At 34.2% G+C, this 26,984-nt stretch overlaps 1 protein-coding gene across 1 annotated transcript; it reads left to right on the top strand.

Annotated features, from left to right (window-relative positions):
* Positions 1 to 21,830: 21,830 nt before the first annotated feature.
* LOC131052347 (taxane 10-beta-hydroxylase) lies at positions 21,831 to 24,864 on the top strand. The gene is made up of 3 exons (XM_057986998.2): positions 21,831 to 22,793; positions 23,944 to 24,131; positions 24,391 to 24,864. Exons 1-3 carry the CDS (start codon positions 21,833 to 21,835, stop codon positions 24,445 to 24,447), a joined length of 1,206 nt encoding a protein of 401 aa, XP_057842981.2. The 5' UTR covers positions 21,831 to 21,832; the 3' UTR covers positions 24,448 to 24,864.
* Positions 24,865 to 26,984: the final 2,120 nt, after the last annotated feature.

Genomic DNA, 26,984 nt, shown 5'->3' with positions numbered 1-26,984 from the left:
CAACCATTTTGTAGACTTCTTTTTGGCACCAATGTATAATGAAATTACAAGTACTCCAATGCCTAGGTTGCCTGTGTCTTGTAGAGATTGCATTAAACTCGGAAGTCAAATAGAATTGGTTGACTGGTTCTTCATGGAAGAATTCACTGTGTTAAGGTTTTATGGATCGACAGTAAAACCATACAGACTTCCAATACATGTGACAGATAGGGTATTTGCATTAGAGTATGTACGACAATTGGAGAGCATAGATAGGCACTTCCATGGTCAGCAAAAGAAGAGCATATTTCTTTCCTTGCCTTTCTCATGTGGAGGGTTCACATTTGAGAGAAAAGCATTCAATGTGGCACATGATTTTTTGAGAGTTTTTAACTTTGGTGATGAGGGTCTCTAGCAGTATGATCCAATCGGTGTAGTTCAAGCAAGGCTTAAGAAAAATGGGAACTCTTCAGTGTTATGTCAACATGAAAGTAAACCATTGCTAGAAAATCTTAGAAACATGGACTCCTGGGATAAGGTTAAAAAAAAGATGGAGAAAATTGCAGCTGACAAAAACATTTCAACAGAAGAAATTTCATCACAAATTATGGCATTGCAAATGCAAACAGAGAGGACAACAGAGGAGGGCCAGGGCATCAAAATACGAGGTCCTACAATTTCTACCTAAAATCTGCTAATCCATCTAACAAATCTATTCCCAAATCAATTATGCACGAATGTAAAGAGAATTATTTCACTCAAACCAAAATAAATGATTTTTGGAATATGAGGAGGAATCTCGGTGAACCAAAGACAAGTGCAGAATTTGAGAGCATCGACAAGGATGTAGAGTTTAGCAAATTGTGGGATATGGAGCATGGCGGGACTGAAGGTGATGATGATGAGCATGAGGTTGTCGTTGAGCCCCCTCCAACAACTACTACAGTCCCGAAAATATTAGGTGGAGTCAGTGAGTCCATGAAAGAAAAATATAGCAAAGGGGCAAACCTTGTAGAAAAAATGGGTTTTGAAGGTGGTGGTCTAGGTCGTAGAGGAGATGGCATTTGGTATCCACTTTAGGTAAAACTTCCATCACAGTCAAAATCAAAAAGTCATCTTAAACCAGTCATTGGACTTGATTCTTCAGATTCATCATGGATAGGTACTACTCATTACCCTTAGGGTCCACCTACATTTGTTTCAGGTTCAAATCCACAACCACCAGGTCCACCACCACATCATGGTATTCCCATTGGTGGTGAATCAAGTGCCAATGCCATTGGTGGGGAATCTGAGGATAGTATTCATATTATTGTTCAGTCAAGTGCCGTTGTGATTGATAGGGTTGGCATGGGTACTACTACTGATACTAAGTGTCTTGGTGTTGGACAAGGGCAACATCAAAATATCTCTCGCAAGAGGCCACTAGAGGTAGATACTCAATCTCATACTATTGAGAATCCTATATCAAGTGCCACTGACACTAGGAATCAATCATTTGTAGCTTCATATCAGACACCTCAAAAGACTATGAAAACTACACATGAAAGTGTCAGTGGGAGTGGGACAGCATCAGGAACTGTTGTTGGTAATCCTGGTCAAGCATTAGTTAAAACCATAAGAATAAGTGGAACTGGAGCCTATGGTATTCCCATGTCACCTTTCAAACATTCAATTGCTTCAGCAAGCCCATATTTTCAATTTCGTGATTACTATGAAAAATATGAACACACAACAAAAGTAAATAAAGAAAAAAAGAAAGCATTTCATAGGAATTCTGTGTCTGAAGTTGTAAACGAACAACCTGCAAGGAACAAGGTATTTCCAACATATGACCCACAGAAAGATATGATGGAGTTCATGGTTGTTATGCCCCCAGGCCCATCTAAAGATAAAAATCCACCACACAGTCAGATAGATCCATCTCAATTTCAAGTTAGCACCCTCCAAATAGATTTTTCCAAAGTACATAATGTGGACAAAATTAGTGTGTCAAAAAGGACTAACGAAGTGGTCTACAGTTCACTACTAAAGGTGGAGAGAGAAAAAAATAAACTGGAGAAACAAATAGAAAAGTTACTGGCAGACCTGGAAAACAAAAAATCAAGGAGGAAAGAAGTAGATAGCAAGTGCAATGATTTATAGAAAAGGATAAAAAATTCAGGCTCTGCAGTAGAAATTGTAGAGCAGGAGAAGATGGATGCAGAATTCAAGGACCTGACAGAAAAACTAGCTAAAAGCAGTAAAAAAATTGTTGAGGAAAAGCCAGTTTTCAAAAATTATACAAAAGTTACGAGTCTGCTGCCATCGAAATGAGAAAATTACAGGACCTATTGGATCATGGGAAGGAAAAAGAAAAAACATTTGCAAGAGGAAGAAAGAAAGAAATGTGCACAAATGAAAGAAGACCTGCACAATGCAAATGATAAAATAAAAACTTTGGATGATAGATTGAAAGATAACATGAAAAATACAATGAAGTATATACAAGAAAACATTTGGCAGCAAATAATGTAGAGGAGTGAGAAGTTGTGTGAATGGTTTCAATTCACTGAAAGTATGAGACAATTTTTTATAAAAACCAAAGGGCACTATGAGAAGAGCACACATGTTTATTCAAAAGAGGAAATGGCAAAAAAAATTCTGAAAGTAGTCTACAGTTCCAGTGACAGCTACTTGGCATCCAAGGGAATTAAGAGCCGCATTGATGCCACAGTTAAGACATCATCTATCATTCAAAAATGCCAGAAGCTAAGGGAAACATTAGAAGTTATGGAAAGTTGTGGAAAAAAGATAGCAAAGCTGCAAGAAAAGAAAAATAATTTGATTAAACTTGGTTTGCCTAAGCCTATTGACACATCAAATACATTTATTGGAGAAGAAGCTTAAAAAAAAATCATGGAGATAAAAATGAAGTCTGATTTAGACTTGCTTCCAAAGGACACAACTCCCAAAAGCTTTATGGAATTCATCCAACCATTTACAACTCTAAATTTGGTATTGGATGAAACAATGATGTCAAGTAAATCTTCTAAATATGGAATATTGATGAAGTTGGAGTTGACTTTCCATAGTTTACAAAATATTGACCTTCCATCAGATGAAGAGTGGAGCACCCTACAAAAACTGGCACATAATTCTTAAGAATCATAGTATGTATTGCACAATTTTCTTCTTTTATTCTTAATTTCAAGGTTTTATGTTTTTTCTGTTTGCTATTTTGCTAATCCAGCCTATGAATCTATTTTATGAATAGGAAAAAAACAACACTCACTTTTGCTATTTTGCTAATCCAGCCTATGAATCTATGATGCACGGTGCAAAACTTCAACCAGTAAATTTGTATTCTCAAATTCTCCCTTGCTTTAACATTTATTCATTTCTCTATTTCTGATTAGTAGGCTTTAGGCACTGCTATTATCTATGTTTGATTTGTCATGGCGTGAATTAATATTTAATTTTGAACTCTGTTTTTTGAACAGGAGACATCAAACATGTACCAGATGTTAAATTGCTAATACGGCCTGTGATGGCCATATAAATATGTGTTGAGTTTGTGATTTTGATGTTCAGTGTTCACATGTTGCAAACTTGCAATTCGACCTGAAGTTGTTGTTGCTCCCTTGTTTCTATAAAAGGGAATTTAGGGTCATTGCAATTTTGCAAAGGGTTCTGAAACTTTGTATTCACTTTTGCATGGACATTGGAGAATCACACAGGAGTTGTTGTTGCTCACTTGTTTCTATAAAAGGGAATTTAGAGTCTTTTGCAAAGGGTTTTGAAACTTTGTATTCACTTTTGCAATTGGCATGGAGAATCACATAGATTGGTGTATTACTATTGAATGAATTGTATCATATGGCTATATTTTGAAAGAATTAATGAAAATCTAAGTTCTCTACATGTGTATTACTATTGAATGAATTGTATCATATGGTTCTGAAATGTATCACATAGATTTGAGACTCAAACATGTATAAATAAACAATAAACATCTCTGTAATTGTATCAATAAACACATTATGGTTTTTTTTTGTTATGCTATGTTAAATCTGGAAATAGAAAGTTGAAAAATACAATTACAAATCAATATTAAATTCTAATTGCAAAAAGTAATATGCTTTTGTAATATGAATGATGAGATACAGTAATAAGATTAATAAATACCAATCTCTTACAGTTGCCATTCATCCTCATCAAATTCAGTGTTTTCTTGATTTTGATTCTCGTCTTTGGTTTCTTCACTTCAAGTCCGAGTCTGCATATCTTCACCGCACTGCATCTCAATGCTACCATTAGGTCCAGTAGTCCCACTGGTTTGAAGTGTTTCCCAAACCTCTTCTTTCACATTTGGACCTCCAAATTTGCAGTGCCCTATCGTAAGGAAAAGTGTGGACATCATACCTAGATGTATAGAGCCTCAAGCAATTTTCCAAATTTTTGTCTAGTTTGTTTCTTAGCTTTGATTTTAGGAACCCCAAAGCACTGAAAACTCTCTCATCTTCCATCGAACCCAATATCATGGTAAGACATAAATCAGAAAGCTTCACATATCCTGTCATTGAATCACGCAAGGATGGGTTCTCAACTATATATTTCCAAAGCCTTGTTACTGATCCCTCTTCGTAGGGGTTCTCCATTATGGCATATTGTTGTTTCATAGTGTATGCAAAACGAGATGATTGCTCTCAAAGATGAGTTTTGTCTAATATTCCATTTATAGTTACCCCATTAAATTCTTTGGATATGCAAAATTGTTTTATCAAAGTCAGTAGCTTACTTCAAAAATTAGATGCACCATTGAGGCTCCAATAATGAGGAAACACAATAGACATGGCTTCGAGTAGGTTGTCAGGAGGGAATCTGCTTCTAATTTGTGAGGAAAGATCATATGCAATTTTCTTCACAGAAGTAGTTACAGTCTCAACAATCTTGTCGAAATCTTCCTTTGTAACTTTTGCTAGTTTCTTCCTGGGGCGCTTTCCTGGTTCCTCGGGGTCGACCGTGGCATAGAAGTGCATTGGTATCTCAACTCCCCGTACATTGGCACATACCTCCCCGTCTGCACCGATTTGTAAAAAGTTATCAAGATTGTTCAAATCTGTGAGTGTCTGCCACTTAACAAATTTTTCATCAGATAGTGTTCGTTGATTTCGATAAAGATTGTTGAGGGTCATGCATGTCATGTTACGCATCGTAGCATATTCTGCAATATACGGAGCTCTTTTTTGGGTAGCCTTCATAATATTCCTCATTTCCTCTAGTATGTGTAGAAGAGCTACTAAAGTTAAGAGTGTCTCTAAATTACTTAACCTGCCAAGAAGTTCAGGAAATTTCGGTTGATCTGATTCGTCACGAGTTGTGTGAAATAGTCCAATCAAGATGGATATTTTGAAAACACTCGATGCGCTGGACCATCCAAAGAGATCCATCTGGTATCATTATCCTTGAGAAGCTTGTTCCCATCAGTTAATCCATCAGCAAAGTGTTGAAAATCCATAAATCATTTGGGACTTCGACAGAAGTGTGAGTAGAGCTCTTTGATTAAAATTTCAATTTTTTTAACTGAAGCAAACTTGCTCACAATTCCAAAAGCTAGATTCATTCTGTGAGTCATGCAGTGAATTGCAGTAATGTATGGTGCAAATGAAGTTTTAATCTTTGTACAAAGACCATTCCTGTGACCTTGCATTACCAAAGCTCCATCTGCTCCAACACAAACCAATTTTTTGGCTAACTCCATGTCATCCATATCTCCATATTCAATTAAACTTCTCTTTACTAGTTGAAATAAATTTTCCGTTGTCGCACTCTCCTTCATTTTAGAAACAGATAGTAGATGAGGTTGGCGGGTATGATTCTCTACAGTATAAACATGCATGCATACCCATGAAGTATTGTCTACTGCCGTAACTTCGTCTAAAGAAAATGCAATGAAGTTTGACTCTTTTATTTTTTCCTGTACATCTTCTTTTTCAACCTCAGCAAGACAACTTGCCCATTCCCATCCACTATTTACTGACCAGTGTCTATTAGGATAGTTAGGAACTTTCAAAAAGTGTAATAAACCACTAATTGATGGGAAATCTGTCATAGCACGCCCTCTGCTCAAAATATGAAAAACAATGCTTAACTGAACATCTTTTCCCATTTGTTCTATTTGCATTGCTTTTCTAAAAATAGCTTCAATAGAATCTATAACTTCAGCAAGCTTTGTCTGTAATTTCTCATGAAAATAATACTCTTCGGCATTCCTCACATGCTTACATTCATCCTTTGTTTTCCATCTTATCACTGATTTTTCAACCCCGTCTATCATTTGTTTTCATAAACTTTACCCATATGCCTTTCTATGGTGTCAAATTTTAGCTGCAACCTAATTTCCTTGTTATGTTTCCAAGTGCAAATCTTACACCTGCATTCTATTGGAGGCTCGCCTTCAATTGGATTCTCGACTAGTTCAATGAATGGATACTTTGATGCCCAATTAATTTGAAAATTCCTCACTGACATATCCCACTCCCGGTCCTTTTTTGATTGTGGTTCACCCTTTTTTGATATGGCTTTTCTTTTCCCCTTCTGTGCATTATCATCAATAGCATTATCACCCAAGTCGATTATATCATTCCGGCTAACTTGGGTATCTACCAGATAATCTTCTTCAAGATCATCCTAATCTGAGATATCAGGTTCACCGCCGTCTTCAACATACGGTGCAGGTGGCAAATTTTGTACTTGTACTTGTGATGATGTACCTTCCTGATTTTCACCAGTACCACAATCTTTTCCAATGCCAAAGTACGAAGACAACATTCTACTTTTTGTTGGCCTCTCCTGGCCTTCCCCACATTCGGGTTTCCTACCCCTCTTCCTGTTCGACATCTCCAACTTAATAAAGGCTGCCAAAAAAATATCAATTTGTTGAAGAAGCAATAATAGACTATAATGTATAATATACCACTTCAAAAATATGATCGCTCACCTTTAGGCTTTAGGTCACTAGCAGTCGCCAATACAGTCAACAACAATGATTTTCCTTAGTCTGAAACTTCGCTATTGATCAGAATTCAAAGCCTAGAACCCACCAGATTGTGTTGAGATAGATCTGATCTTTGCATGTATTTATACCAATCCTTATATGGCGAATTCTGCGGGAATTTTATATAGTATACAAATATTTGGCGAATCTCGCATAACTATAATAGGACTTATGTAATTTTCGAGGTGATTATAGGTCGTCCAAATATGACATGTAATTTTCAAGGCGATTATAGGCCGTCCAAATAATAGGCGAATACAATATAGTTGGCGAAAGTTGGGGTGAATGGAGACACGCGTCAGCAAGATGTCGGGCGAATTGGGTCCCCCTGGCTAACAAATCTTCACATGCCTATAGGCGAATTAAGGTCATCTAGTAAGGCAACCTCAGAGAGTGTAGGTGAAACAATTAAATTTATCATGTGTCCACCATATATTGTATTGGCAAAATCATCGCATAGAAACATTTAATTGCATAAAACATATGGCGATTAGGCCGTGACTTTGACAAAAATTGATAATGTTCTGGCGACATGGCCACCCCCAGATGGTACAAAATATTTGCCATTTCCGACATGGTCGACGTGACAACTAAATACCTAACGAGGTACCCATGTACAAACCAATGAAGTCTTTCTAAGTGAATAAAAGGAGAAATCATGTGGATAGAAATCCCTCTCCAAAAGCAAGAGAAAAAGAAATGAAAAGAAAGTATATGTGACAAGCATGAAGGACTTGAGATGTTGAATTGGTCATATGGATCCATTATACTATATGGATTTGATTTGAAGTGCCCGCCACCCCAAGAAATGCCCTAAATTTTACTATCACAAAATTTGATGTTTTGATAGGCGATTTTGGGGTTTTGGGGCCTTTTGAGTGCAATGATGACATTCGTTTTGCCCCAAAATGACCAGATTTTTTTACTAACCTCCAAAACTTGCCTTGTAAAACATGCCCTAGGTGAAATCACCCCAAAAACTAAATAACTCAGATTTCAAAAAAATGAAAGGTGTTCTAAGGGTTTTTCGATGGTGTGAACATAACGGTGAGACGAATTTCGCTCCAAAGTTGATAAAAAAATTGCCCAGCTCCAAATCCACAAAAAGAAGAAAATATGTGACCCTGCAATGCTTTTGAGAAAATAAACCCTCAAATATTGAGAATAGGTTTGCTGAATCTCTGCTCTAATACCATGTTGAAGTAAAGATTGAGCTCTAATACCAAGTTGAATTTTGCAACACAAGCACCTACAAGATCAAATGACAAGAAAAAATAACTTCTAGGAACGACAATTACACAAATGAATGCTATATTACTCAAAAGCAAGTAATAAAAAAATGAATTACAATTATACAATGAGATTCTTATAAAGAAAGCACAAAGATATTTTGCAACACCCGCACTTGCAAGATCAAATGACAAACAAAAATTACTTGCACAAATGAGAGTTGCACAAATGAATGCTATATTACTCAAAAGAAAAGAATACATAATGAATTACAATTGTATAATGAGGTGCTTATAAAGAAAGCACAAATATGCCCTAAGCGAAAAATAGGAGAACTAAAGTGCAAGGATGGGGAGCTAAAAATAGCTCAAGTCCAGCTAAACTAGATGCACAACTAAGATAACTTAAACAACTAGAAGCACAACTAAGTGAACTTAAACAAAACAAAAAACTAGTTTTTAAAATGCTCTAAACAAAAAATAAGTGAAAGTAAATGATGTAGCTTGAGAGAAAGTGACTCCATAATGATTTTGTAGGAGACATTACGTAAATTTATTGGTGTCTAGTTGTAAATATCATATGAATCTCCAAATTAAGTATGAATTTAATTTTGCATTTGTAAATAGTATTACCTAATGAGTTTCAATCACAGGCTTCTATGTAGAGTTTAAAAATATTGTTTCCAACCTATTGGTTAACAAATTTGTCACTTTGAAAAGAAAAGAAAATTGTGACTTTCCTAAGGAATGGTGAGAAAATTGTATACAATGGTTGGAGATATCACCATTGAAATGGTGATTTTTCTCTACATTTTAGAGTTGTAGCTTCATCGTAAGATCTGATTTGGGGCTTCTCAAGTGTGTTTTTTTACCAAAAAGCTATAAAGGAAGCTATAAAAAGAAAATAAAGAAACCATTAATGGAAAACATATCAAATGCACCCATAGTTATAAATGGTAAACATGAAATCAAAATTAATCAAGAATAAATAATGAGTCAAAGTTCAATGATTCATTCCCAGAATGATAAATGATAAAATAAGAGGTTGTCATTTCCCAACATTTCAATCATATATAACATAAATGCATTAGAGGAAGATTATAGGATTTAACATAAGAAAATTTACAATCATAGAAAGAATATTTGACACAAAGTTTAGAAAATCCTTCTTATTCCCCAATACATGAAAGCCCAAAGTCTCTAAAACTTCTTGTACAAAATGTTGTGTTGACAAGGCATACACACCTACTATTACAAACCATAAAATGTCATCTCAGTTTCTCTAAGCCCTATCAAGAGAAGCTAGAAAAAGATCCTCTTTACATTGCAAAATATTAAATTTATGGCCTAGCCCTCTCTTGTAATTGAGTCTTAAAAATAAGTGACAAGTGATAAGAAAACCCCTTCACTTTCCCATGCATAGAATATTTAACTAAAAAATGAGTTAAAATCTTATTGAAATGAACTTTATAATAAAATGTGGTTCTTGGATAAAATTTGATAGGCATACGCTTGTCAGATCATTGCTAAGTGAATGTCTAAATTTTGGAACCTTCCCCTGCTTTCTCTAATGCAAATTCTTTCTCCAAATCTTAGATATAAAACTTCTGGATCACATTCTTCAATCTTCTTTGGTCAACATTTTCCATTCCTTTATGATAGTTCACATATTTTGTCTATGATTACACATTTTACATGTGTGGACCTAATAGTTAACTTGTTATAACTATTAATACTCATTTTGTTATACTTTGATGAATGTCACTTCATTAATACTTGATATTTAATATAGTGCACATTATTATAGTGCAATCTTATTTTTCAAATTGTTTTATTTAGCATCACCACTAATATCCACAAGAACATTGCTAGTGTTTGAAATGAGGGAGATTTTTCACATGCTTGAATTTTTTTTCTCTTGCCACAACATTAAATAGATGTCTCAAATTCAAAATTACCTTGTTGTCTTCATCTTCAAACCTAATTCCTTAAAATTTACATAGGTTTATATTTTAAATACCCATTCTTATCATTTCATTGCACAACACCAGAACCCCATGGGCGTCTCCATGTTTTGGAATGCCTATAGATCAATATGTTGTAACTAACAATGCTAGGATCCAAGTGAAATCTTTTTAATTCCTCTATCTTTCGTTGACCTCCTTACTATTTGAATCATACAACACTAGAACCCCATGGGTATCTCCATATTTTGGAATGACTATAAATCAATATGTTGTAACTAAAATTGCTAGGCTCCAATTGACATCTTTTTAATTCTTCTATCTTTTATTGATCTCCTTACTATTTGAGTTAGACAACACCATAACCCCATGGGTATCTCCATGCTTTGGAATGACTATATATAAATATGTTGCAGTTAACATTGGTAGGCTCTAAGTGGCATATTTTAATTCCTCTTTCATGCATTGATCTCCTTACTATTTGAGTCACACTACACCTATCGAATTCCCATGGTTGTCTAGGCACCTATCACTTGCATTTGTTGGAGAGTTTGTAAACCCATTTCAACAAATATATTTTGTGCATAACCCGAAAACATGATATTCTAGGGGCTCTTATATACATAACAACCAACATCATGGACAATAAAAGAATCTCTCTTTCATTCTTTCTTCATATGTCATAGATATAAATGCATTGGTAAACGACTTGAAGCTCCAATTACCTCTACACATTGTATTAACTTAGAATATTTTAAATATACCTCTATGAATCCTTTTGATGCATATGAATCTGCTAAGGTAATCACAACTATAATTTGTAATGACATGCTTCTATCACCTATGTTTTAATGGATGCCTATGCCTCATTTCAATGCATCTTCTAGAGTACCATTTACATTTGTTGAAGGATTTTGTCAAATAGTTTAATTTCTTTCTCTCAAATTATATCTTACCCTATTGCATGCCATTCTTACATAAATGTACATGTTCTATTTCAAGGCTCCCACATATGGTAAAGGAGGATGTTGGCAAAAGTTGAGAGATTCAACTTTAATCTTATGACTTGCATTTGCATTTTTTCCAAAGCTTCATAAGATATTTGAGGAACTCATTTGTTTGCATACATTGCAACCATGCAAATACATTGTTCCATATCTTGCAGTGAACCCAAAGAAGAGGAATCTAGTGAGCATTTTTGGTAGTTTGGGAGATCTTCAAACTTGAGAATTTACTGAAATTAATAGGACTCAAACTTTTTCCTCCTTTTGTCGATAGAAAACATGGGCTTGTGGACCATGATATTAGCTGATAATAATATTTTTGGCATCAAATGGAGTTGGTGAACTTTAAAATGTGTCGATAATAAGGGAGAGGGGTTAGTAATCGTGCGAGCTAATTTCGTGAATTAGTAAATATGTCGAATAAAATATTTAGTGAAAATTGAAGTTCTCAAACTTTGAGGGTTGGTAATTAGATAATTTTCCTTTAATATAGTTTTTCAACTTGTTATTATTCTATAAAACTTAATTTTTTTAAATTTTCTTTAAAGCCCATTTCAACAATTTGACCATTTGGTGAATATTCAGACCTTAAAGTTCTCCTCTAAATATCATGACATTTTAAAATATCTTCAAACCTTTCACACATGTCAATTGAACAATAATATTTAATCAATTAAATATGGCCTCAAATGATTTCAAGCAAGTGTTGAAAATGAGGGAAATCCATCACTTTTAATGGAAAGCATTTTTTTACTTAAAAACTAGACACACTATGTATTTTCGTATTATGAAGACCCGTGCAAACCATTTTTCTCCAAGCTTAATAAAATACCCAACTTGATTGTTCTTGTAGTGTCCCTCCTTGAGTTACCCTTTTTATTATGAACCGATAGACTTGATTAGACTTTTATGTGATGTTTTGACTTATGCTTATGAATATATCTATATCTCAGATGCTTATTGATGATGCTAGACATTCATATGGACATTTGATACATGATGATTTATGTGGGTGATGGATTTACATTTGTGGATTTATATGCATTTACTATGCTAGGGTGGATTACATTGCTATGAGGTTATGATGGCATTTTGGTTATGTTAGCCCCATGTCATGACTATATTGAAAGAGATGATGTAATTTTGATTGTGACTAACTTACTACCACATTCATGATAAGGGACGATGTCATATCACTCATTGCAACCATGATATGATGTTGCGATGCTCTATCACTTGTTTGATCATTTATGAGATACATTATTGTATATGTTGTATTGTGGTGATTGGTGGGTGCAGGATTGCAAGTAGTAGACATCGACTCCACCTGGTCTCACAGGTCTGAGCGTTTCTTTATCCCAATCGCAAGTTGATTGGAGATGGCATGAGTTTCTTCTATACTCTCTAGGCTTAAGTTGCCATCCTTGCCAGTTGAGCATCTTAGCATGAGTCGTCGTGTTGGTATCTTGAGTTGTGGTTGCTTGTGGCGTTGTGAGTATTGATTATTTATTTAATTAATAATTAGTTCATATAGTTTAAATAAAATAAAATTAATGTATAGTCTTGATATTTTATTTGCATGGTTTATTATTATTTGATTAATATTTTTATTGATTTATTGATTTAGTGTTTGATTGATTATTTATTTATTGTTTAAATATTATTCCTAATAATGATATTTAATTATTATTGGATGATTTATTATTGAGGTTTAATATTTATTATGTTATTTTGATTAACGATTAATTAGCTTTGATATTATTTATTATTTAATGTTTTTTTTTAAATAAGTTTTGCCTAGCGGGTAGCACCCATTCTATTAATCATAAATTGAAACAAATTACATAATATTCTGAGCATGGAACTCAATTATACAAGTATGCTATGTCATTCCCTATCTCTACTATCCTTTCAACAATCTCCTCTGACAGAGTATTGGCATTCTCCTTCATGTATGTTGCAAATTTGTCCATGATATACTCTTTCACCAACCCTGCCTTGAATAGATTTCACGCTTTCTTCATTTTCTACTTCTTTCCTTCAACATTCAATTGAAAAAAACCCAACATACACCCGGATTCAGGTTCTGCATTTATGCCATCCATGTCCCCCAACACTGCTTGGGAGATCTCTTCCTTAACCATCCTCCTTACTATACCATTTGCAGAAATCGGGTACCCCAACACTTGCACTATGGGTTCAAAGAGATTCTCCATTATCACCCCATCATGGATATGTCCATCTAACCAGAAGTCGGCTCCAAGTATCTGAATGACCATCTCTTGTTCCCTCTCATTCGCCTTGCAAAAGAGTATCCAGATCTGTTCCTCTAGGGACTCCATCTCTGCATTCTCCAGGCACATACACTTGATCCCTAATGCTTCCGCCATTTTCTAGTAGTGTGATTATATCTTTATTGTCTACTGATATATAGGTAAAGTTTTGTCTCAAAGTTTCCTTTTTCGATCCAATCCATACATCTAATAGAATCCAATCTCTTGCAAATCTCTGTGCACTGTCAGTTCATGCCAACCTTTCCTAAGCTATGGGGTGTCATCAACTACTCTGCTATGAGATGGGTGTCAATCAGAAGACTGCGTTTGATCTACGACTCTACTTCTAACACTATTATATGATGGTGGCTATCCAATCCCTTCACGAGGAATCTCACCTCTATCCGTAGGGAGGATATCAATCAACTCATTCTTTCCAAGTGTCTCCTCCATCATGATGGTCTCCATACCACTCCTTATTCCTTCATTAGCCAACCCATTTGTTTCTCGGTTGGCTTCTTGGTAAATATGAGCGATCTAGAACTTAAAGATGTTGTTAAGTCATTCTACAATCGAAGGCAACCTCGATTTGAGTTTCCAATTGCCAAAATTCGATTGCATAACACCATTAATCATGATCTGAAAATCTCCTTCGATTTTAATGTTCAGGATGTTTCATCCCACACATAATTTCAATCCTTTATCTAAGGCCCTAAGCTCCGCTTCATTATTAGTCGCTATACCCATAGCCCCTGAAACCGCAATCAACATCTTCCCCATTTCGTTCCTCACTATTGCTCTAATGCCTGCTGGGCTAGGGTTTCCCTTGCTAGCACCATCAAAATTGAGTGTTGCCCATCCTAAATCCGGGGGATTCCAATGAGAATTCAATCTCCTATTGATGTTATTGGATATTCTTCATCCTCTCACATCTACTAGCCTCCATTTACTTTCCATGATGAAGTCCCATTTGGAAATGAAGGATATATGCTTCACAAGAATTTTCACATTAACTACTTCCTCTATTCCCCTCTTGATGCTATCTATTAAAAATCCCACTGAATTATACTCTTCCTTGAAGACTCTCCTATTTCTTTCTTTCCAAATATGCCACGTCACCATTGAAGGTTCGACTACAACCCAAAGGTCCCCCCATTTGGATTGTCTGCCACCCACTGGCCATGCTAAAAGGAAGTCTTTTACATTTTGTTGCCTTACCCCTTGTCAATCAAGTTTCTCCATGAACTAATCCCAACACATCGTTTCAATTGGACATCGAAGTAGGAGGTGGTCTAAAGTCTCCTCGTCTGATCTGCACATGAAATACATGTTGGGTCCCGCGATTCTTATAGATTTTAGTCTATTCCCTATTAAGATTCTTCCGTGGAGGGTGATCCACAAAAATGCTCTGGCTTTGGGGATAACTCTCCTATCCTAGCACAACCTCAAAGGCCAATATGAATCCCTCTGTCTACTTCTTTGCATCGCATATCCCAGACTGACCTTATACTCTCCCGATTTTGCAGCACACCATATCAAAGTATCTTCCTCTCCTGAGTAAATAATAACTCTGCTCAACAAAATGCTATTGAGAATGCTATTATTCTTAGTGTTAGTGCTGAGTGTCCTGATCGAAGAGACCTTCGACCCTCTACTTACCAATTTTTTGAAATAGTCTACGACCAGTTCTCCAATACTAGCTTCAACCTCCGATATCCACTCATAAACAATGCATTCTACCAATGGTTTCTCCCCCTGCCAAGAATCCGTCAAAAAACGAGCCTTTAAATCATTATTGATCCTCCAGGAGAGGTGATCTATAATTAGTCTTCTACTCTCCCATATGAATCTCCAGACTTGTGACCCTAGTTCAGAATTTGCCACTGTGAAAATTCTTTCTGGAAGAACTGAATCCAAATATTTGTATCTAACCATTTTGCGCCACGGATTTATTATTTAATGTTTATTTGATATTTATTTATTATTTATTAGATGTTTAAATATTTTTTTAATTGAGGTTGGATTTATATTTTATTTGTGGCTTTATTTATATTGCCCTTGGTTTATTTATTTATTGGGCCTTTATATTTTATTGTGTCTTTAGTTTATTTTGTTACTGGTTATTTATATTATTATATCCTTTGTAACTTATTGGGTAAATAAATATTATAAGTTTACCTACCCTTTATTCCTATTAGCTGAGATTTGGGGGTAAGTAAATAATATTATATTTTATATTATTCTTGTTGAGCCGACATGTTCTAAAGTTTTGTTTGAAATATATTTATCTGGCTCTCTGAGCATTTTGTCGGGTTGGCTTTTGGGAGTTTTTTTGCAACTTGGAAGAGTTTGCATTGCTTCAATTTGGCTTGTTGGGCTTTGAATTTGGGACTTGGCTCTTCATCGAATTTGCATTTATCATTACTTCTAATTTCCAGGTTGGTTGTATTTTACCTTCTACATTTTTTTTTACAGAAAGACTATCTTCTTTGTGTTTTTGGAAAGATTGCTCGTCGAAAGATTTTGGGGAAAAATTTATAATGTAGTTAAAGGTATTATTATTATAAAGTGTGCGAGTATAGTTTGGAGGTTATTATACTATGGAATTTATTTATGGTTTCCCATGTGTATGATTTTTGACAATGGTTCTTTGTGAGTTGCGTATACCCTTGGTCGATTTTATATGTATTGATTTTGTTTGATGTTTTGATCAGTTCATTGATGTTTATTTTCCCTTGCGTCTCTATTTGATGGATTTTGGTGCTGTATGGAAATCGTAATAATTTTTTGAACTTGTTGTAGCTTTGTTTATTCCGTATTCTGAGTATATCTATAGAAGCACTAATTTGGGTATCGAAAGCGCTAAAATAGTAAAAGCGCTAGTCTATGTATCCTATGCGCTATCATTTTCGATGTATGTGCTATTGGGTTTAGTATATGTGTTGTTTCCTTGTTTGTAAGCATTGTTCCTATTAGTGGATGCGCTATGTCATTTATCGAGAGCGTTGTTTTGTTTGTTGAATGCATTGTAGGAATCGGTAAATGCACTATAGTTATTGCCATAAGTGTTGTTCTAAAGAACAAAGGTGCCAGAACATATATTGAAAGCGTTATTCTGCTCTGTAGATGCGCTATACTGTTATGTCAACTATATTTTGGTTTTTTTGGTCTTGTGTGCTCGTTTTTCTAATTTTGTCTTTTGTACCAGAGACTATTATTGATATTCTTGAGATTGCCAATATTGTATTTGGTTCAAATTTGGTTTTATGTTGTGTTTTAGGACCCGACAAGTTTATATACCTTGTTGTTGAGGATTGTTGTTGTTTACTCCAACAAGTTGACAAGCTTTGTTGTAGAGGATAGTTACTTTAGCTCTGGAACAAGATGGTTGTGCCTCGTTATTGAGGATTTGTTATTGATCTTGGTTGAGTAAGTGGATGTTGCCTTACTCTTGTTTATTGATATGTTGATATTGTTGAGGATCTTGTTTATGCTTTGGCATCTTGGCATTTGATTGTTATGCTCATTGCTTATGAGATATAGTTACCTTCATGATGTTGCTTTTGAGCCTCCTTGTTATCTTGATGTTATGTTTTATGTTACCCTAAGGTCTTGGAACATGGTTAGGGGGAGTGGGCTTTCATGTGATCATCGGGGTCGTGAGAGATAGGCTACTAAAAGGTTCCTAGTAAGGACGATTAGAGTCTAGACCACCAAGGCACATTGGAAGTCTTCCTTGTTTAAATAAGTGATAACATTAATAATTAATTAGATAGGTTGGGTAATTAGGATTCATCTAATAAGATAATAATTTGATTTGAGCCCCAAGACTTAGTCCTAGGGAGGATGTTTTAGGATAAGCTTGGGAAGACCATTGAGATGGCAGACTGAATTCCCTTGATCTCTCATTAGTTGAGATGGTTCCACATGTCTATCATGGTTGATATTCACCTTCTTTGTGAGGATAGCATGCATAGACATGTCTATCAAGGTGTGAATTTTCCCCTCTGTGTGAGGATAGCATGTGATGACACTCCACTCCTACATGTGTCCTTGTTCCTTATGTCATGATTTTTGCTACACCTCTAGGAGTTTCTATGTTTTATGATTAGCCTTGTGATGTGATTTGCTATTTCGTTATGTGTTATTTCTTGATGAGGTTTTTGATTTGTTGAGTTCTCTTTGGTTGTTAGGTGTCAATTTAGGTCTAGAGTGTATGTGGGACCTTGTGTCATCTCCTAGCACGGGGGTGGTTCCTTTGGTTCCACATGGTCAGGTGGTTTGATGCCTTCTTCTATTGGGATGTTCTTTGTTTGATGCTTTTGTGTGTGGATGTGGATTGCCATCTCTTCAGCTTATGGATGGATATTGTAGTAGATGGATGCACATGATTCTTATGGCATATGTATTTGTAGGTTTCGTGAGATTATTGTATTCATGTAAAATGAGAGCTATGCTCCTTGATGTAAAATGGATAATGTATATGTAGTGGTAGATGATGTATTAGAAATGGTTATGACTCTTGTAAGGAGAACACATTTTTTTATCTTGGATATTATTTGGTTAATGAAAACAATGTAATTGGATCCATTGTTGAGCATATGGTATAATGTGTATGTTTGTTGTGTTAAGAAATGGATTAGTAATGTGGTAGATCATATGGGAAAAGAGTTAATGATGCTTAGATAATTAATGAGTAATTGGGGTTAGGAACATTTGGATTGGTGTTTTAAAAAGAACCTTAAGGGGATTAATGGTATTTATAGCAGTAACGATTTACATTCATGATAGATGGGTTAGAAAATGATCGTATGTTATGCATGAAAAGAGTAGATGATAACTGGGTTAGATTGCACTAGATTATAGTAGTGATCACGATGATTTTGTTTATGGTTATGTTGCAAGTAATGATGTTGAGATACCCTAGGGAAGATAGCTAGATATTGAGTTGTGCTTATTTCCGCTTGCATTATGAGATGACATATGATTATGTTTTTATGCTTTTATGTTCATTATGGATATGTGTATATCATGTTAATGGATGTTAGATTCATATGAGTAAATGGATATATGTGTTCTATTAGATGATGATTTAAAAAAAAAAATTCTCTATTGGCATGTTAGTTAGCTTTATTTCTCTAGGGTATTTTGGCAGGCATTACAGTTCTCGCAAACAGTCAAACAAAAAATTGAAATTTTAAAATCTCACAACTGGTGAAGCATATGACCCTAAAAACTGGCCAACTTGAGTAAAATATACTCATGAATGTCCATGTAAGAGGAATCTACACTAGATTTTATAAATTTTTAATTTAATTTTATTTTGTGAATATGTAGGCTGGTCTACACAATCGCACTAGAAGTTTATTTTGAAGAGGACTAGGAAATTCATCTCAAATACAAAAGACTAATATAGAGGCATAAAAATATGGCATATGATGGACAACATGGTTGAAATTTTTAAAAATTGGCCAAGTTTAAAAATGAGGCCAACACAACCATTTGTTAGAAGGATCTATAAAATTTATAAGGGAATTTCATCACCTCTTAAAACTTTGTTATTGACCATAGTGAGCACCACTTCATGAAGGTCATTTTGGGTGAGAATTTCTTTGCATAAACTCGCTAGGAAGTAAAGAGTCAATAAGGAACCATATTAATAAATATTATACAACATTAGCTCACTTAGAAGAGGTATCAAGGGATTCTAAATCTTGTTGGTAATGGTAGACAAAATTTTAAAGAATGGTGCATAGCTTAGTTAGAATTTGTTGGCCTTCTTTGGTGTGCTTCATTGACTAAGAATTGGGATGAGCTCTCAAGAATTGAAATAATTTCTTAAAAAATCTATCTCAATTTTAAGCTAGTGAAGATAGGCTTTGATTTGAGCTCCCCTAGTAGAATGATTATTGTCACTTTGTTTTTATTGGTTAAGTTTGGCTACTTGCAATTATAAAGAAGACAAATAATTTATCTTCCTATTCAATTGTGGTGCATAAATCTCCAAACTGGTGGCTTCATGTGAGCAATGATTAAAAGGGCCAATCTGCACCCAAAGATATGTAACACATGAGAAATACAATAAGTGATAATATCATTCCACCATTTAATTTAGCTAATTATAAACCCAAGGACATGACTCCAAATTATAAACATGAAAAATACATCTAGGTAACTTGGTTGGTTGATGATTTAGTACTTATGTGCTAAGAAAGGGTTGAGTTTTCTTCATCTTGGGCTTGGCCAACTACTCTTCAATATAATAGTTTATTGAGAAGTGATGGGAAAGGATTACTTTTGGGAAAGGTTCAATCGAGAAGAAAAACAATTCGAAAAAAAAAGAGATTAAACTAATAGCACAACCTTGTCAAAATCCTTTAAATTTAGAGTGAAGATTATTCCACATATACCATCCAAATTTATTGTGAGGATGGCTATTATTGAGGTAAAAAAACCTCAATTTATTGTACATGTACTATCAAACTTCTTAAACTCATTAATTATTTAGTGCAAATAGACATTATTATATATATCCAATATCACCTCCATTATATTGAAATTCCATACAACTGAAACTATAATAGGAATTGATCAACAATCCAAAACCAAAGATTAGGTCTTTTAACATCATTAAAAACAGTAAGTGATTATGACTATCAAACAAGGCCTATACAAACATTATTGGTGAGGACTTCCCTATCCATCGTGGCTAGAATTTTGGAAAATAAGATGTAATCAATATCCACATGTGCCTCATGACTAAACTACACAAATTTGCTCTATTTCATCTACGTATATATCTAAGCATACAACCAAAACTAAGAAAGATCCTCTTATAAAATATGACATTTCAACAACTATGAAAAAAAATTCAAAGTTCAACATTTTTTTTTTCAGCTCATCTAAAATATTTAATTTGTTATAATATTTCATCTACCCATTAAATAATATATGAGACTTTAACAACTATGAAAAAAATTCAAAGTCCAAACATATTTTTTTCAGCTATTATAATCATCTGGAATATTTGTTTTTGTTTTGTTATAATTATTTCATCTGCCGACGAGGTGTAGGTCAGGAGAAACGACTAAAACGCTCAACTTCGACACGTCTTTGCTGTCAAATAGAGAAGTTATTCAATCTCTCATTCAAATTGGACAAATTTCAAAAAAAGCTGTTGGTGTAGGCCATACAAGAATTGGGAGGTTCTTCAATGGATGCCAATAAGAATTTGTCAAAATCTAAAACGAGTTTCAAGGACGACCTTCCATTTGTCTTAAAAAACTGGCTTGAAAAATATTTTTCTAGCCTGATGATTGCTTCTCTCAAAAACGTCTACAAAAGGTTTCAGATAATGCCAGACGATAGCATCCTTTTCTACCCTCGTGGCCTGACTTGAGCTTTATAAAAAAAATGTTGCAGGTAGGAAATGAAGAAATAGTTGGCACTCAGAAGACTTATTCTTCAAAGTAATTTCGGAGTTGTTTTTTTTTTTTTTTTTTGTTTGTTTTTGTCATTCACAAAGAATTTTTAGTTATGAGCACGAGTATTAGACTGAAACATCTTCAGCTGAGAGTCAAGGATTGGAGGGTACTCATTTGATCGAATTCATCCATGCAGAATACTGCCCTCATTCATTATGATGTTAGAATTTTTTCAGTTGAACTCATTCAAAACCATTTAACTTCACCAATAGATCAAAAGATCCATTGACTATTTTTGAAATTTATAAAAAACTTCTATGTTTGTATATTATGTTTTACCAAATATGGTGTTTATATATTATGTCATCCACACAGAACTTTTAGCTATCCGATATGGGAGCACAAGCTTTTAGACTTAAAACTCTTCGATTGAGAGTCAAAGATTGGAGAGTATCCATTCTATCAAATTCATCTAGCACAGGATCCTGGTTTCATCCATTATGATGTGGGAAACTTTCTTGTCCAATTCATTCATATTCATTTAAATTCACCAATAGATCAAAAGACCCATTGACTATTTTTACAATTTTTAAAAAGCTTCTATGTTTATATATTATATTTTACCAAATATGATTTTTATATATTATGTCATCTTCAGAGATTTTTTAGTTATTGAATATGAGAACATGAATTTTTAGACTTAAAAACTCTTTGCTGTCTTTGGACAATATCCATTCCATCAAATTAATTTGACCCAAGATCCATTATGATGTTTGAACTTTTCATTCAAATTTCAGACGTATTTAACTTTCCAAAAGAACAAAAAGACCCATTGACTAAGACCTATTGTAATTTTTTTTAGAATTTACGTTTATAAAGAGCTCCATTCATCTTCATTATTTCCTGTGGCCTGCACTAAGATGGAGTTGCTTGGTCTTCAACAATGGGTTCTCATTCTATCCACTACTGTACTCACTTCAGTACTCTTGGCAGCCATAGCCAAGATTTCAAACAGAGGAAATGGCAAAAAACTTCCTCCTGGAAGTATGGGCCTGCCTCTGATAGGTGAGACCTTTCAGTTCCTGAGGGCATACAGACCACACAAATTCAACAATTGGATGGACATGAAAGCTGCAAAATATGGGCCAGTCTTCAAAACTTCTCTTCTGGGTTGCCCCACTGTGGTATTCACAGGGCAGGCAGGCAACAAATTTCTGTTCCAGAGCAATGACAGCTGTGTGATAAACAAGCAGCCCATCACAGTGACCAGAATAATTGGGCAGAATAATCTTCTAGAACTCTCTGGAGAAGATCACAGGCGCATGAGAGGGGCCATTATGCAGTTCTTGAAGCCAGAGGCCTTGCAGAAATTTGTGGGTAGAATGGAGTCAGTTATTCTTCGCCATTTTGAGCAGTGTTGGGAAGGAAAAGAGACCATTTTGCTCTGCCCTTTGATGAGAAACCTTGCTTTTGAAGTTGCCACAGATCTGCTCTTTGGACTGAAGGAGAGTGAGGAAAGAGATATACTTCACAAAGAATTTAGTGAAGCAGAGAAGGGTGGGTGGTCTATTCCTTTGGATATTCCAGGGACAAACTTTAGGAGGGGGTTGAATGCTAGGGTTCGTATATGCAAGCGTTTGTCTTGTCTGTTGGAGGTGAGGAGGAGGGAGTTGGAACAAGGATTGGCCTCCCCAGGCCAAGACTTGATGACTTCTTTGCTCACTATGAGAGATGAGAATAACAAGGCTCTCACAGAGGAGGAAATCATAGATAACATGATGCTGGTCATGTTTGCAGGCCATGACTCTACTTATGTTCTCCTGACACATGTTATCAGAGCCTTGGCCATGCATCCACAAGTCTATCAAAACGTTCTTAAAGGTGAGTGCTTTTTCTACCTCGTTTTTTATGATGTTAATTCTATTAGATTTCCACAATCCATGATAATGAAATAAATAACTTCTGGATTTGAAATTCAGAAGCTGTTTCCTTCATTTTTTATGATGTTGTTCATGTTACCATACTCTATAATTTGCTTAGGTCCTAAGTTTCAATATTCATATATTATGTTTTTATCGAGTACGATGTTTTAAATTATTTTAGATAAATGCCTTTGTTGTATTATGTAAGATATGGAGGTTTGATATGAAAAACAATTAAATGGTCTTCTTGCATGACAAGAGATTCAAAAGATGTGTCACCATGCTCTATAACTTAGGTTCTAGAAGCTTATTCATATACTATGTTTTACCAAGTGTGGTGTTTTAGATGAATTTAGACAATTACCTTTGTTGTTGCACTCTAGATCATATGGAGGTTCGATATAGAAAACAACTAAATGATCCTCTCACATGGCAAGAGATTCAAAAGATGTGTCACCATACTCTATAGCTTATGTAGGTCCTAAGCTTCTATATTCATATGTTATGTTTTTACCAAGTATGATGTTTTGGATGAATTTGGACATATATCTTTGTTGTTCTACTCTAGGAACATATAGAGGCTTGATATGGAAAACAACTAAATGATCCTCTCACATGACGAGAGATTCAAAGGATAGGTCATCATGTACTCTATAATTTAGGTTCTAAGCTTCTATATTAATATATTATGCTTTACCAAGTGTAATGTTTTAGTTTAATTTAGAAAAATATACATGTTTTGTACTCTAGAACATATGGAGGTTTGACAAGGAAAACAATTGAATGATCCTCTCGCATGACAAGAGATTCAAAAGTGTGTCACCATATTCTATAACTTACTTAGGTTCCAAGCTTATTCATATATTATGTTTTATGAAGTGTGATTTTTAGTGAATTTGGACAAATATCTTTGTTGCTGCACTCTAAAACATATGGAGGCTTGATATAGAAATAACTAAATGATCCTATCACATGACAAAGATTAAAAATATGTGTCACCATACTCTATAACTTTCTTAGGTTGTAGACTTCTATATTTATATATTATGTTTTACGAAATATGATATTTTAGATGAATTTAGACAAATATGTTTGTTGTTGCCCTCCAGAACATATGGAGGTTCGACAAGGAAAACAAATGAATGATCCTCTCACATGGCAAGAGATTCAAAAGATGAAGTATACATGGAAGGTTGCCCAAGAAACTATGCGGTTGACTCCTCCAGTGTTTGGTGGATTTAAAAAAGCAATTAAAGATATTGAATATAAAGGCTATATAATTCCCAAAGGGTGGCAGGTATGTTGCATGTTTGTCTACTTAATTTGATGTTGGCAAAAGTGAAATAGAAATAGAGAAAAATAAATATTGTTTATTTTGGATTAAAGATGTTTATCTACTTAATTTGATGCAATCAAAAGTCAAATAGCAATAGAAAAAGTTAATCAATGTTTTTTTTAAATTATTATTACTAGATGTATAGGAAATTGTGCATCATATATGAAAGATTATTAAAACTTATAATTCTAATATGTTTTATCTATTTGTTAATGAACAGTTATGTTGGGGAACAACTACACATTTTAATAACGAGGTTTTTAAGGAACAATTTTGATCCATCTCATTTTGATGGTCAAGTTCCACCTTATAATTTTGTACCATTTGGAGGAGGAATTCGAATTTGTCCAGGATCCGATTTTACAAAGATGGAGCTTATAATAGTTTTACACCATGCAGTAACCAAATACAATTGGTCTTTAATAATTCCGAATGAAAAAATTATATGTGATCCTATGCCCACTCCTAATATGGGATCACCAATCAAAATCCAAGCCAAGAACAATTAATTATGTATTGAGCACTTAGGAAAAAAGATTTCAAGTCCACATTTTTGGAGTTGAATGACTAGATAGACTTTTAAGAATACTAATCATAAATGGAATCAATGTGTTGGATGTTTATCTTGACCTTGGGCCCAAATAAATAGTCTATACATTAGACATGTAAACAACTATACCATATGGTGACTAGTTTATCCTTATGTGTTAAATGTATCAAAATTGTTTGTAACATAAATTGGTCAAAAGTGAGAAAGAATGGTATATGCTTTTTCCTAACAAATTGCATAAGTGCATGGCATGGTCTATGCTCTTGGTATCAATAGATTATATATGATGTAATAGATTTTTATTTTTTTTAACTATATATCTTTAATTTTTTCTTCTATAATAAAATGTATGTAAAATTTCTAGACATGTTTATTAGGACTCAATGATAGCATACTTGCCTCAAAATCTCTATAAGAGATTTCTTTTGTGTACTTTTGATTTTGTTGTGTGCCCGTGTTTGGACATGTCACAAGATAAATTTTATGTAGTTGACATATTATAGATTTAATGTTAATCAAAATAAAGTTAACCAATAGTTACTTAAACTTTATATGCAAAATGATAATAGAATCAATTAACACATCCCAATTGACAACATGTGTTCAAGTTGTTTACATGAGAGAATAAAATGTTATGTTGTATAACAATATCACGAACATAGAAATCATTATTCACATGCTTAAGTCATAGTCTAATGAAGTTTAAACTAAGATGATAGTAGAATTTGTTAATGTGCTCTAGTAAAAAATATTAAAATTTCTTGTTCACATGAGAACATAAAATGTTATGTATGCCCAACATTAGCATGGTCATATAAATCATTGTTTATTTACTGGACATAATCTAATCCATGCATTAGTTTAAACTAGGATGACACATATCTATGTCTAACTCTAACCTTATCATTTCAATAACTATTTAAGATATTCAACTCATGGGTATTATTGTTCATAAATAGAATGTCTTGGATTTGAGACAAAGGACCAAACAATTCAAATAGTAGAAATCAATATTTTAGTTAGTAGAAATCAAAGCATTTATAAAATGTGTATTATATACATTTTAAATGGTTATTTGAAATTTTTATATAATATTTTATTTCATCTACAAAGAAATTTTACCTATCTAATATGGGAGCATGAGCCTTGAGACTGAAAACTCTTTGGTTGAGAGTTAAGGATTGGAGGGTAAGCATTCCATGAAATTTACCCAACACAAGATCCTCGCCTCATCCATTATGATGTTAGAATCTTCTCTATCAAACTCATTCGAACCCATTTAACTTCATCAATAGATCAAAAGACCCATTGACTATTTTTATAATTTTAAAAAAGCTTCTATGTTTATATATTATGTTCTACTAAATATGATGTTTATATGTCATGTCATCCACAAAGAACTTCTAGCTATCCAATATGGGAGCATGAGCCTTTAGACTGAAAGCTCTTCGACTAAGAGTCAAGGATTGGTAACCTAAAGATAAAACATCTAGAGGAACTTCTTTAGAATCTACCTCACTCAAAATGTACTCAGGATAAACCAACTTAAGTGGAAAAGGCTTCGAAGAAACCATGTGAACATTCAACCATGATTTTTCCTTAGAAGTCATGGGACAATATCCAAGTCTTGTATTAGACCCATGAGGATCATCATCTTATGAAACTTCAATATCTTCTTCATCATGCCCACAACCTTTACCTCCATAACTGGATTTAGAAAGAATATTGAATCCTAGTCCATAACATAATTGCAACTCTTGAGGAGGATTATTGTAAAAGGCATAATCAATATTATAAGTATCACCCTACTTTATAGAAGCATAATCATCCTTTTTACACAAGCGAATGAGATCTTAGTAATATCTAGGTGGATTGGATTGACTTTGTATTCCCTGATATAGGATTTGATGATGTACAAAGACCCCCAATCATCACACAAATATGCATTTTGTTTAAGAGAAGAAGTAGGAGTAGACTTAGGATTTTCTTCTTTAGGAGGTTCTTGCTTCTTTGGAGAATCTTTTTAGGTACATCATTCTTGAAGGTATCCTTTTAAAGTGACACCAACGGAGTATATATTGGTACAATAGAATATGATGATGGAATTGAGTTCTAAAAGGTAGGTGTAACTGAAGTCTAACAAATTCCTACCATTTGACATAAATGTATAGCATCAAGGGCGGCCTTGAAAGTACCTGATTTACAAAATGATGAAGAGTAGAACTGACCACTCCTAAAGCATGAATCCAAGGTCTACCCAAAAG

Source organism: Cryptomeria japonica, chromosome 2 (genome assembly GCF_030272615.1).
Source record: "Cryptomeria japonica chromosome 2, Sugi_1.0, whole genome shotgun sequence".
Taxonomy (NCBI): domain Eukaryota; kingdom Viridiplantae; phylum Streptophyta; class Pinopsida; order Cupressales; family Cupressaceae; genus Cryptomeria; species Cryptomeria japonica.
The sequence above is the reverse complement of the archived record's forward strand: the minus strand, read 5'-3'. Positions and strand labels throughout refer to the sequence as shown.

Excerpts from the sequence above, each read along its gene's own strand:
- LOC131052347 (XM_057986998.2), top strand. The coding sequence starts at position 21,833 with ATGGAGTTGCTTGGTCTTCAACAATGGGTTCTCATTCTATCCACTACT. Across the intron at positions 22,794-23,943 it reads CTATCAAAACGTTCTTAAAG|AACATATGGAGGTTCGACAA; the intron begins GTGAGTGCTTTT and ends GTTGCCCTCCAG. Across the intron at positions 24,132-24,390 it reads TAATTCCCAAAGGGTGGCAG|TTATGTTGGGGAACAACTAC; the intron begins GTATGTTGCATG and ends GTTAATGAACAG.